Here is a 12891-nt window from a genome sequence, read left to right on the forward strand (position 1 = left end):
TTCTAAGTATTATTCTGAATATGGTCTTTTACATGCTGGCTCTACGTGACACACGTCCTTATCTTTCATATACTATTATCAGAAGTTATTATGTCATAGTCCTCAAATGTCAAAATGAATTAAAATGAGAGACCCAGACAATGGTTTGTATACTGGGCCTACTTTAGGTTGGACCTTCCGTAATTGAGAGCCCCAGTGTTACTACAGAGCAACGTACATTTATTTTGTAGCGGGTTCATGCAAGCATTGTATGTGAAGCAATCACAATAAATACTTTCACCGTGTTGCACAGATGTAACAGCAGTACATAGCAGCAAGAAATGTCCCAACACTGCACATACCAATAACAGTACATGGGAGTTCTAAGAAAGCAATGGTCTTTGTTGTCAGTGTGTGCTGTAGTTAAAACGGAATCTGTTCTTCATGTAACAGGAACTGCCATAGACGGGGGTCCTGACAGTGAAGGGACAAGCTCTGTGTTCTTTACTAGCAGGAGAAATAGCTCAGATTGTGCAGCTGTGACCGAGTCACTTTGAACTGGATTCAGGGTGACTTCCCTAAAGCTCCAGAATAGTTTTCCCATCCTTCAGTGCTGTGTGAACACTGCAGCCTCTGTTAGACAGATTAATGACATCACTGTTGTTTTAATAGGATGTGCATAAAGCAGTCCTTGTATTCTGGGTCAAAAACGTTATTGGGTCTCTAGTGGTTTCGATTATTTTTAAATAGCCTTACATTCTTCAGCTGGTAGTTTTCAATTAACACACAATATAGCCTGACATTTAAAGAAGTGCCTCCATCTTCTAAAGGGACCATCATGTATATTGCCCTGTGGTGTGGAATCAAGTTTTTCCATAAATTATTCCAAACTTGATAGAAATGCTGCTCTTTTGTTCTCTAAATCTGTAACGCACCCTTTGGATTATAAAGCATAATTCATTTTTAGCACAGCACTAGCAACAAAGCCAATATGTAGAAAGGGGGAGAATACTTGCTCCGGCGGGTTCTCCGATTTGTATCAGGAGGTCATCTGTCATGTGGCAAAAATAACAGACCATGTGCAAATCATAGGTGACTCAAATATTCACAGTTGATTTGTAATTCATTTTTTCATATATTTTTAAAAAATGTTATTTGTATTTTATGCAAATAAAACACACGTGGTGTATATATTTTTCGCGCAGTATAGGTGACCCATTGTAAATTGCGACTCCCGTATGGTTGAAACCTTATGCATAATAGCATTTCTGAGCAACTTGCATGCTGATTCAATGAAAGGTCTCCCGACTCGGAAATACATTTGGACAACAGTAAGCAAAACGTGCTAGAGGAAGTAGGAAACAGAACGCCGATGCAGATGTATATGTACGTGGGCATAAGATAGAACACGTAAGCATACCGACAATAATTGCTATTCAGATCTAGAAATGTGCTCTGAAAATAACTCCAGCTTTTTTCCCCATTCAAGCCAGGTTTAAAAATAGAACCTGGACAGTGTCCCAGACACGGTCATTTTAACAAGAACAGGCCTTCTGGATTTAATTCAAGTCACTGTGAGATGTGGAGCTTTCCCTGCTCCTATTACCAAATGCTGCGTGTGTTGCTGGTGGTACTTTACCTGGAAAGTCCAATTGTCTCTCTGTGTCTTTGCCTGAGAGCTTTGTATGGCTGGAAGTTGAAAGCCTCTGAGAAGAAAACAAAACATACATTAGTGAGCATGAAAAAAGGATGCAGTTCGAATTCTATTCAAGCAGCTGAAGAAATGCCGTGTTCCGTAAATATATCCAAGAGGCTTCGCAAACGCTCACAATGTATTCACATTCATGACAAATGAAGAAGACCTGTGCGTGTCACGTTTCTCAACAGTGTATTTATCAAAAGATTTAAGTCTTTTTGATGTATTGTACAGATGTAGCAAGACTCACTGTCCCCCAAGAAGCAGCAAAGGACAGTTTGTGCCGCAATGGAGCTGCAGGGGGTCCATGCTCCCGAATGGGAACCCCTGCAGTGTTAATACTTAACCTCTGGTGCCATGACCACTGGTGGGAGCAGCACAAAAGACCCTTAGTCTTGCTACATCTGTAAATATATTCAATGAATGAACAATACAGAACATATGAAATACAGATGTCGAAGACGTTATTACACACTATTATAGGCTAAAGCTGTAAAATTCCGGCCATTACTGAAATCCCTGCTCTCTGATTGGTTAAAATTCCGGGCATTATTCATTCAGTAATGCCCGGAATTTTTGGCTGCTTGCAAAGTGTTTATTTCCAATGTGTTTATTTCCAGCCAATCAGATTTCAGAACAGCTCTGAGACAGGGCAGGGGATTGGTCAGGAGGAAGCAACAGCTCTGAGACAGGGCAGGGGATTGGTCAGGAAGAAGCAGCAGGCTGTGACTCCTCCCTCTCTCTCCGTGAAACACAGCTGACAGACTTAATTGAGAGAAGGGATAGAGAGTAAAGTAAGTGCGTCTGCAGTCTGTGTGTAGCTGCAGTTTCTGTCTTGTGTGTGTGTGTGTGTGTGTGTGTGTGTGTGTGTGTGTGTGTGTGTGTGTGTGTGTGTGTGTGTGTGTGTGTGTGTGTGTGTGTGTAGCTGCAGTTTGTATGAGTGCAGTTGGCCGTATTGGCCTCTGTTTACAAGGGAGACTCCCTAATGCATTGCGTTCACGATTTACTGATAAGGGATAAATGATATCCTCCCAATGCAGAAAACTTAAGGATATATAGAGATCAATAGTTTCCCGCTGAAATCTCATTAAGATATGGCATGAAGAGATTTAATGCCGACAAGTAACATTAATAACAAGACTATTGTACGTCTATTGTCCCAAAATAATATTTAAATCTTTTGATTTTGTAGGGTTTTTTGTTGTTGTTGTTTTTTTAAGAGGGAATTTGATGGAGGTGACGGTTGAGGATTATGTCATAACTTCTACATGGCCAAATAATGTAATAAAAGGAAAACCCTGATTTACAGACGGATGAGCCCATTTATAGTGCATGTAAGGCTGTGGCCCCGCTAGCGCTGACCGCGCTCATGTTTGAGAGCGGTGACATCACCAGCTCTCCAAGCATGAGCGCCGGGTGTCCTGGATATTCCGCAAGCGCGCGGGGGGGGGGGAGGGGGTTGGGCGTTGTGGGCAAGTTGAGCGCGCTTCAAAGTAAAAAAAAATTGTTTACTCAAGCGCCAAGCTTGAGTGAGCATGCATTTATGTAATTAAAAGTGGCAAGCACTGCGCGCTCAGCAACTTAAGATTGTGATCGTAATGAAAATGAGGTTCTAGCATGGCCACTTGATGTCTCAAATACAATTGATCATCCTCTCCATTTTTTAGGTTTGCATCAGCTTCCCGGGCTTATGCAATATAGCTTTAGGCAGATTGGGGTGTCTGAAGCAATGGGATTAGATAATGCATTTAATCTATCTGAGTTCAACTAGAGCCCTACCATACAGTAAGTGCCTTGCCACTCACTCTTTTTGACATTATACCAAGGTTGGCCAATAAATGGGCACTCATTTTTTTGGCGGGATGCTGTCCTACTTGCCCCTACATCCGATTTAAATGAATAGCCAAACCTAAACTACAGTAAATAACGCCAAAAGTGAACAAAAATAATACAAATATTAAAATATTACAAACATTTTTTATTGAGAATAAAAAAAACATAAAAATCACAATTTAACAAAAAGAATCTGAATTGAAAATGTCTCAATGTGATTTCCAAACCTGCATTTCAGTTACTCAATATTAGGATGGATTTTCGAGGTGAATAACAGAAGCAAACGGTGCCCACATGAGCTTCTGTCAGTACAGATCTGTACTGAGAAAGTTTCAAACATCGCCTCACAAAACAAATATGGGGAATAACTTAAATGTCATTTTAATAATTTACATTGGATTTATTTTAATGTTTTTAGTTAGTTATTAAAATTGTGTTAATTTTCAAAATTTATGTTAATATTCATAAGTTTCTTGTAATGTTTTTTTAATTTTAAGGATTTCATATTGTTCCTTTTCTTAAAATCGATTTTTCAGTCAATTTTTCTTGTTCGCTCCTTCATCCGGCTCCAATTTTAAATGCCGTTGTGGGTCATTTTGTGGCCCATGGGCCACAGGTTAGCCACCCCTACATTAGATGTTTCAAAACATGACAAAACGATGAAATGCCATTGTTCATTTATCACTCTGTGCCATTAGATAAAATACAACAGCGTGTTTGTTATCCTTAATCAGGTAGTTGTCCATGATGTAGCCCTTCTTGACAGTCTCTTGGTAAGGAGTTGTTAGTACACGACACTATAAAAGTTTGCCTACGCTCAGAAGTTCCACTCTTACAAGGCCCTTGATAAGCAGAAACCTATTCATGGTCGGAAATGTTATACGATAAATAGATGTTCAGAGAAGCAGACTGTTTTAGATATAGGTGCATTGTATTTTGTATACTTTATTACCTTTTGAGTGTAGGATTAGAGCATTTGCTTTTTGCAAGACTTGGAGATGTTACATATCAGTTACTGTGACTATTGTAGAAGTTTAGTTACTTTCACATAGTTGCCTTTGCTCTTAAAAGGGAGGTTTATATGAGCTTCCCCAAACACCTGCAATGCCTTAACGCACCAGTCCAAGCTGCCGATTCCACCCTCCCCTTTAATTTGTGCATCAATACAATCCACACAATGATAAGTAATTCGCTAAGTTGACGATTGATCCGTTCTCCAGTTATCGATCGGCGAAGATTCAGATCGAGGGTTCACTAAATTGCTGTCAGTGCAGCAGAAGAGGACCAAACATGCAAAGTTCTGTGGGGAAGATCATGTGACCAGGCAGTCATAAATAGAATTTGTGCACTGCTAGAGAGAGGGCAGGGCTCAAAAAGTAGTGTTCCAGAGCCTGTTTCAGAAGAGGAAGGGGATGTTACTTTGTAAATGGTTGCTATAGAAAAAAAAATGCTTGTTACATTATAATACATTAAAAATGTAATTCAGAGTTTTTTTTAAAAAAAATGCTACAAGTATTTTCTCATAGTACTGATCTCTTTTATTTAAAAAACAAAAAAACATGTAGGATATTGCTTGGTCTGTGGCTTTAATATCATGGTTATGGTCACAAAATCTTACAAAAGCACATGAGCAAATCCTTGCATAGCCTCAGCACCTTTATTATTGGTTTATGTTCATTGGTTATTATTTGCATGTCATTCTACTGTTCCCCCACTGCACCGTGCTACAGAATATGTTGGTGCTTTACATATAAAATAATAATAATTTTTACCGGACATAAAAGTTTATTCCCTGGGATGTCTGTACCTGTATTGGTGATATGGCTGCAGCTGGAGCCGTCCTCACAGGAATTCCACTTAAGGGGCTGCGGGGAACAGAATGTACCTGGATGTTCTGACTGGCACCACCTGAACAAGAAGGAGAATATACTGTAGTGAGCGGCTCAACTCCGGCCTCGGCCATGTTACGTGCTTGCTGGCGGAAGCGCGCTGAGGCGCGCTCCCGCTCAGCACTGAGCCCCTACAGCCGCAATTAGAGCGGCTTTAGTAGGGGCTCACCTGCGCTTCCGCGCGCTTGCGGAAGCGCAGGTCTTGGGGGAATTTAAAATTCCCCCGCTTGCCGGCGAGACAGGCCGGTCACGTGAGCGGTTCGCCCAATGAGGGCGAACCAGCTCCGTGACGTCACTGGCCCGCCCCCGGCCAGTGACGCGCCCGCCCCCGGACCGCCCCCTGACGGCTGCTGAGAGCGCTTGCGGTAAGCAACCGCAAGGCCAGGGAAAGCACCCGCTTTCCCTGCGCCTCAGCGTGCCTCAGCACGCCAGCAGGGGCCGTGGACTCGGCCTAATGCAAGTGACAGACTTTGATTTGTAAGGGAACATCAGCAGAAGTTCGTGAACAGAGGGGAAACGTCAGAAACAATGTAGCGTATAATGAAGGCGATACTAAATAATGACAGAGCTCTTTGTGTTGGGGAACACACAGGTATGAAGTTCTGAAAAGTTTAATCTGGTAATGTTTATTTTTGATTTTTTTTAGAGATCAACAACATTCCTGTTAGTAGGAATGTGGCTGGAATACCAATTAGGAGGGCGATACATACTTTCTCTGCTACATTTCCTTATTTAAAGCTGGGTTAGTTATTGTAGGTTAGAACTGTTAGATATAAATTACATCACTGATTGTTGCTACACACCTCCAGTCTGTTTTGTTTTATTTTAGGGTGCAGAATATAGAAATGTACTGGGGAGCTCAAACACATTAAAACACTCTGTAAATTACAGGCTGGCATATAATATAGCAGAAGACTGGAAGCATAAAAATTTCCATTTAATAAGCACTGTTGTGCCTTCTGGTGCTGTAAGACACCATACAAACCATGTCAGTGAATAGGCTCCAGGGGTGGGTGAATTTGGTCAAATCCTTTCTTTCTGTAATGTGTGAATAATAATAATAATAATAATAATAATTATAATAAAACTAACTTTGTGCAGATATCAGATTTCTCCCTGCCCCCCAAAATCTGCAAGTTTTGGAAAAACCTGTAGTCCCCCCCCATCCCCCCCAATCGATATTTTAGCCGAATACTTGGTGAATATAGCAAGTAGTTAAATTCTTCACCCTGTGGTTGGGCAGCCATCTGCAAACCTTTTAGTGCCGATTGGATCTGTAATGCATTGCAAAGTCGTACCTTGCTGACCCAAATCAAATGATTTGATTAAGGACTTGACGGTGGCTGGTTCAGAGGATGAGGTTGACACTTGGCTGAGACCGATACCCTGCCATCGGATGCCATTATCTCCCTCCTGAGGGTCCTCTTCACTCACCGACTGCCTGCCACAGGAGAGAAATGGTACACAGGTGAAGAGATGCGGCAGAAGGAAAATCACAATGGGAAAGGAACGATCCTATTACACAAATAACTGCATAAACTGATGCACAGAGACAAAGTAAATCAATTTTACGGTACAAGGTTAACCGCTCAACCACTATGTTGCTCTTCCTCTGACATCATATAGCCACTTGAAGCAGGAAGAGATGTGTAAGTGCAGATATAAGGTGCCCCTTAGTGATGCTCTCTCCAGAGGTCAATGATAGGAGTTTTCAAACCTAAATATGTCACTGGGCAATGTTTAATCCGGTCAGTTACAGAAAGGGCTGCAGCACATTGCTCTGTGTTTGAGGCTTTTTCAGTGCTGAATGGGTTAGCGTTTTTATAGAAACCCACAAACATTTCTTGCAGAACTTCATTTCAAGACCTTCCAAACCTGTTAAACATTTGGGCAAAGCTTTTTGCATTTCATTTTTGAAATGTTTTATACAATGTTAATGCGTGTAAAGTTATGGTACCCTAAGTTTAATTTAAAACATCAAAAGATGGAGAAAACCTGCCTGTCTGTTAGACCTGGAGCACTTTGTTGACATTTATGGAGGGCAAAAAGGATGCAAGTGACCCGGTGTGTCACCTTTTTATTATAAAGGGGTTAAAAAACTGACATAAAAATAAAATCAAGGCAAAGAGGACTTGCCCATGAACTGTAAATACATGGAACATTAAATTGAGGGGGTTAAATATTAACCATTACCACTGACAACAACCTGAGATAATCAAGGTGTTCACTCCTACTGCAGGTTGTGCATGAGCGCAGAATCTCGGCAAAGGAGAAAGAAGCAAATGTCACAACCATCTCTTAAAAACACTGCATGCATATTATATACCTTGTTGTCGGCGTATTCAAATTGCTTTTTAAATGTCAAAGTCACGGTTGATCACAGAATAGAAGATGCATAACTATCAAACATGGCACGGTGTCATTTCCAAGGTTCGTAAACCTGACACATCCATGCACGCAACACAGGAGCGAGCATGATGCAGGGTGGAAAACCCCAGGTGCAGATGCCCTACAACGCACAATTAGAGGAGGTCTTTGCGCAATACTGTATGTCGTTGCCAGTTTTATTACCGTCAATGTGCAGATCATAAAGCAATATAGTGATTTACTTCGCCTCACGCTGAGCTCTGCCCAGCTCTATAGCCCCCAATAAAACAGAGGGGAGCACCAGGTAGTGGGATGATGCTAAACATCCGAATGAAATGCCCTATTTTACATTAAGGTGATTCCTATATGAATTAAATGAAGCGAGCGAGAGGCTATTCTGCCATAAATTAAGTGATAAGACCGATTCTTTTCACTAAATCAGGGGTGGGCAACTCCAGTCCTCAAGGGCCACCAAGCGGTCAGGTTTTAAGGCCATCCCTGCTTCAGCACAGGTGGCTCAATTAGTGGCTCAGTCGAAGGCTACACCACCTGTGCTGAAGCAAAGATATCCTTAAACCCTGAACTGTTGATGGCCCTTGTGGGCTGGAGTTGGCCACCCCGGCACTAAATGGTTGAAGAGAACAGAACAGTCGGAATAACCTCACTTATCTCTGACCAAAAGAGATGATAGGTTAGACAAGAGATGGGAGGGCAGGCTTATGACAAAAGCAATACATCAACATTTTAGGAATACATTGATCTTTCGAGTTACCAACACACTCTCTTATATGGTCTTTGCAATATTGTATTGTATGTCTTTATTTATATAGCGCCATTAATGTACATAGCGCTTCACAGCAGTAATACATGTGGTAATCCAATAAATAACAGATAATATAAATAACAGATCATGGGAATAAGTGCTTTAGACATTAAGGAAGAGGAGTCCCTGCTCCGACTAGCTTACATTCTAATTGGTAGGTAGGGAGAACGTATAGAGACAGTAGGAGGGAGTTCTGGTAAGTGCATCTGCAGGGGGCCAAGCTTTATGTGCCATGTGTTCAGAATAGCCACAGTCCTATTCATATGCTTCTTTAAGCAAGTGTGTCTTAAGGTGGGTCTTAAAGGTGGATAGAGAGGGTGCTAGTCGGGTACTGAGGGGAAGGGCATTCCAGAGGTGAGGGGCAGTCAATGAAAAAGGTTTAAGGCGGGAGAGGGCTTTAGATACAAAGGGGGTAGAAAGAAGACATCCTTGAGAAGAACGCAAGAGTCTGGATGGTGCATAACGAGAAATTAGGGCTGAGATGTAAGGAGGGGCAGAAGAGTGTAAAGCTTTAAAAGTGAGGAGAAGAATGGAATGTGAGATGCGGGATTTGATCGGAAGCCAGGAGAGGGATTTCATGAGGGGAGATGCTGAGACAGATCTAGGAAAGAGTAGAGTGATTCTGGCAGCAGCGTTTAGGATAGATTGTAGGGGAGACAGGTGAGAGGCAGGAAGGCCGGACAGCAGGAGGTTACAGTAATCAAGACGGGAGAGAATGAGGGCCTGAGTCAGAGTTTTAGCAGTCGAGCAACAGAGGAAAGGGCGTATCTTTGTTATATTGCGGAGGAAAAAGCGACAGGTTTTAGAAATGTTTTGAATGTGAGGGGCAAATGTGAGAGAGGAGTCGAGTGTGACCCCAAGGCAGCGTGCTTGGGCTACTGGGTGAATGATCGTAGTTCCAACAGTAATGTGGAAGGAGGTAGTAGGGCCAGGTTTGGGAGGAAGTATGAGGAGCTCTGTTTTAGCCATGTTGAGTTTAAGGCGGCGGAGGGCCATCCAGGATGATATAGCAGAGAGACATTCAGAAACTTTGGTTTGTACAGTAGGTGTAAGGTCGGGTGTTGAGAAATATATTTGTGTGTCGTCAGCATAGAGGGGATAATTAAACCCAAAAGATGTTATTAGGTCACCTAGAGAGAGTGTATACAGAGAAAAGAGAAGAGGTCCCAGGACAGAGCCCTGGGGTACCCCCACAGAGAGATCAATAGAGGAGGAGGAGGTATTAGCAGAAGAGACACTGAAAGTACGATGGGAGAGGTAGGATGAGATCCAGGATAGAGCTTTGTTCCGAATGCCAAGAGTATGGAGAATGTGAAGGAGAAGAGGGTGGTCCACGGTGTCAAATGCTGCAGAGAGGTCGAGTAATATGAGCAGAGTGTAATGACCTCTGTCTTTGGCAGCATGGAGGTCGTCAGTTATTTTAGTGAGGGCTGTTTCCGTGGAGTGAGCAGTACGGAAGCCAGATTGTAGAGGGTCTAGGAGAGAATAGGTGTTGAGAAAATGGAGCAAGCGAGCGAATACAAGACGTTCAAGGAGTTTAGAGGCAAAAGGCAGGAGGGAGATACAATATATTGTGAAGAACTTCATTTAGAGATCCTATGTGGCTTCCTGGTAATATGTATGTACATACATATCATTATTATACACCTGAACATATTAACAGCAAACACATACTGGATTACTTATACACCCTCCAAATATAATATGTTACAATGTATAGTCCATGACTATGTGTACGATATAAGTAATGTGCACATGTGCACAATGTTCCTATTTCTTACAACGTAAACATTGCTACAATAATCCAGAGCTGGACCCAGTGTTTATTAACTGTGCTTTTAATAAAACAGGCACTGTACCACTACTTTATTATATGTATATTTTGTGTTATTTAAGCCACTTAGACCACTGACTACCATTAGTTTACTTTGTTTATAGGAGGCACTGTACCTTTAAAATGGCGAGAATATAAAAAAAAATGCCTACATCTAAAACAAAACAATCAAATAATAATATGATGAAGCCAAGGGAAGTAAACATTAAAATTACTTAATGCAGCTTTGATTCACCACATAGTATCCGAATGGCTTGGCCTGAAGGATGCCAAAACTTTTATCTTGAAATAATCTTCCTGGCAGATAATGGATCTCCCATAATGAAACCTCCTAAGACGCCAGGGTTATTAATAGGGCGCCTCTGAATGAGCAGCTTGCATCCTGAACGCAGTTCACTGTACTGTCACTCACCCTTACAAACTCATGGAAGCAGTGATGGGAACAAATAAAAACAGCCATAGCAAATAAACGGAACCGCTCAGCAATGAGCACAGGGAAGAGGCTCATCTGCATTAGCAAAAAGGGAAAGTGTGAAATTAAATGTTATTCATTCCCTGGGGTGCATTGAAGTTGGGAGTTGGGCAAACACATAACTAGGATACTGGTTAAAAAAAGTTTACTTTTACAAAACATTTTTATTTTTTCATATTGATCACATACTTTTCGAAAAATGCTACTGTATTGTTGTCGGTTTTCCACCTAATGTCAACATTGAGTGTGTGAGTGTGAACGAATGTGGGTTCTTGGAATCAGGTTAAAAACAGCTATGAAGCATTTCTGAAACAACCCTTATAACAATTATAGTGCTATATAGTAAACATACACAGGATACTGGTAAAAGAGAAAGGGCGTGACATTTTTTATTTGTTATTTACTTTGTACACACACCAAATAGAACTTTTTGTGCTATTCCTAACTTGCATTATATTGGCTGCTATGGATTCTACAGTATTATGCTAATGACAAGTTAATCTGGTTTATTTTGTATACATGCAAAAATCAGTGAAAACAAATTCATTTAGGATTGCTACGTTTACTCTTTGTTATTCCAGTATATGTAAATATTAGTGAATTAATCTGCAGCAATATGTGCCCACAGCACATGTATGAAATGTAAATCTCTCGTACACACGGTGCAGGTCTCTAAGGAGCAGGTATTTCTTGCCACCTCAGACAGGGTAGATTTATATGACACGAAGAGGGGAAAAACATCATATTTATTTCCCAAAACACTCACTGCCACAATGGAGCAACAACAGAGAGTGACAGAATAAAGTGAAAAAAACGGAAATTTGCATGTTTTATAGCAATGATTACGTTAACGATACTTGATAATTACCCTTATAAGTGTTAACATGGTGAGTGAGAACCGACTGAGCAAACGTTTGTCCTTCACTTGCACAATTTATGCCAATTTAGCAACACTTGGTGCATCAAGCCCTTTGTATAGAACAGTGCCTGGTGGAGATGAGGTGCGTGGTTATGATCCCCAGTTACAGTACCGAACTAATTAATGACTACAAAGGTAATCAGTCTTTTCGTAATTCAATTTAAAGACCGACTTTTCTTTCTCATATCCCATCTGCATGCAGGAGGCTACGGGATAAAAGGATTAACAGGATCAATTTGCATGCAGCAAATTCCCTAGGATGACAATCCTTTGGATTATTTTCCCCTTCATACTATCCAAAAATATACTTCTCACTATGTCTTATAGCGTGTGCAAATATTTGATCAATTATGGTTTCTATGTCTTCTCTAAAGCACTCTTGAAACTTGACGAAATGCCAGCCCCAGTTTCAGACTTGTGCAGGTGTGACTGGCATTAGCTTTACATACAGTAGCAAAATTATCCCAATCTTGAGTTCCTTTTACAACCCCCATATAAATGGAGCTGTCCAACCCTTAATTTTATAGTGGAACTTTCCCTTCCTAAGTGGTTTACCTGAACGTCTCAAAGATCCGACACATTCTTACAATTCAACATCGTACTGTTGGATTTATTTTAAATGACAACATGTGTCTTTGCAATTTATCCAAGGACATTCCTGGAATTAGGAAGTATTGATTAACATCTTCATTGCCACATGCACAGTGGCCTGATGTTTGAGGAGTGGGCTGGGGGGAGAAATGAACCGGAGAAGCCTGGTTCTTTGCGGCTGCATGCCAAATTCTCTGATGTGATGGGATCATGTCATTTGTGATGTCATGTATGATGAGATCAGCAAATCATGGGGGCAGAGTTAAGGTTCCTTGTTACCTTAACTTTGAAATGTCCAGACTTTTGAAGTGTTTGCTTACAAACCTTAACAACACTTTAACAAAAAAAATTCAATTGAATTTCTATGTTTTTTTATCCTATGGACCATTGTCACAGGAGACCATTACTTTTACACCAAAACCACCAGGTTCACTAGCACCAGCCAGCTGACAAGACAAATACACAAGGACAGGAATACAATACAAACT

At 41.1% G+C, this 12891-nt stretch overlaps 1 protein-coding gene across 1 annotated transcript in view; it reads right to left on the reverse strand.

Annotated features, from left to right (window-relative positions):
* SPECC1 (sperm antigen with calponin homology and coiled-coil domains 1) overlaps positions 1 to 12891 on the reverse strand; it is a 140702-nt gene that overhangs the window by 89215 nt on the left and 38596 nt on the right. The window contains exons 4-6 of the mRNA XM_075594178.1: positions 6696 to 6838; positions 5316 to 5416; positions 1619 to 1685 (exon numbers count right to left, since the gene is read on the reverse strand). Coding sequence (XP_075450293.1) covers positions 1619 to 1685; positions 5316 to 5416; positions 6696 to 6838 — 311 coding nt within the window. The remainder of the gene's footprint in view (positions 1 to 1618; positions 1686 to 5315; positions 5417 to 6695; positions 6839 to 12891) is intronic.

The sequence above is a fragment of the Ascaphus truei genome, chromosome 3 (genome assembly GCF_040206685.1).
Source record: "Ascaphus truei isolate aAscTru1 chromosome 3, aAscTru1.hap1, whole genome shotgun sequence".
Lineage (NCBI taxonomy): Eukaryota > Metazoa > Chordata > Amphibia > Anura > Ascaphidae > Ascaphus > Ascaphus truei.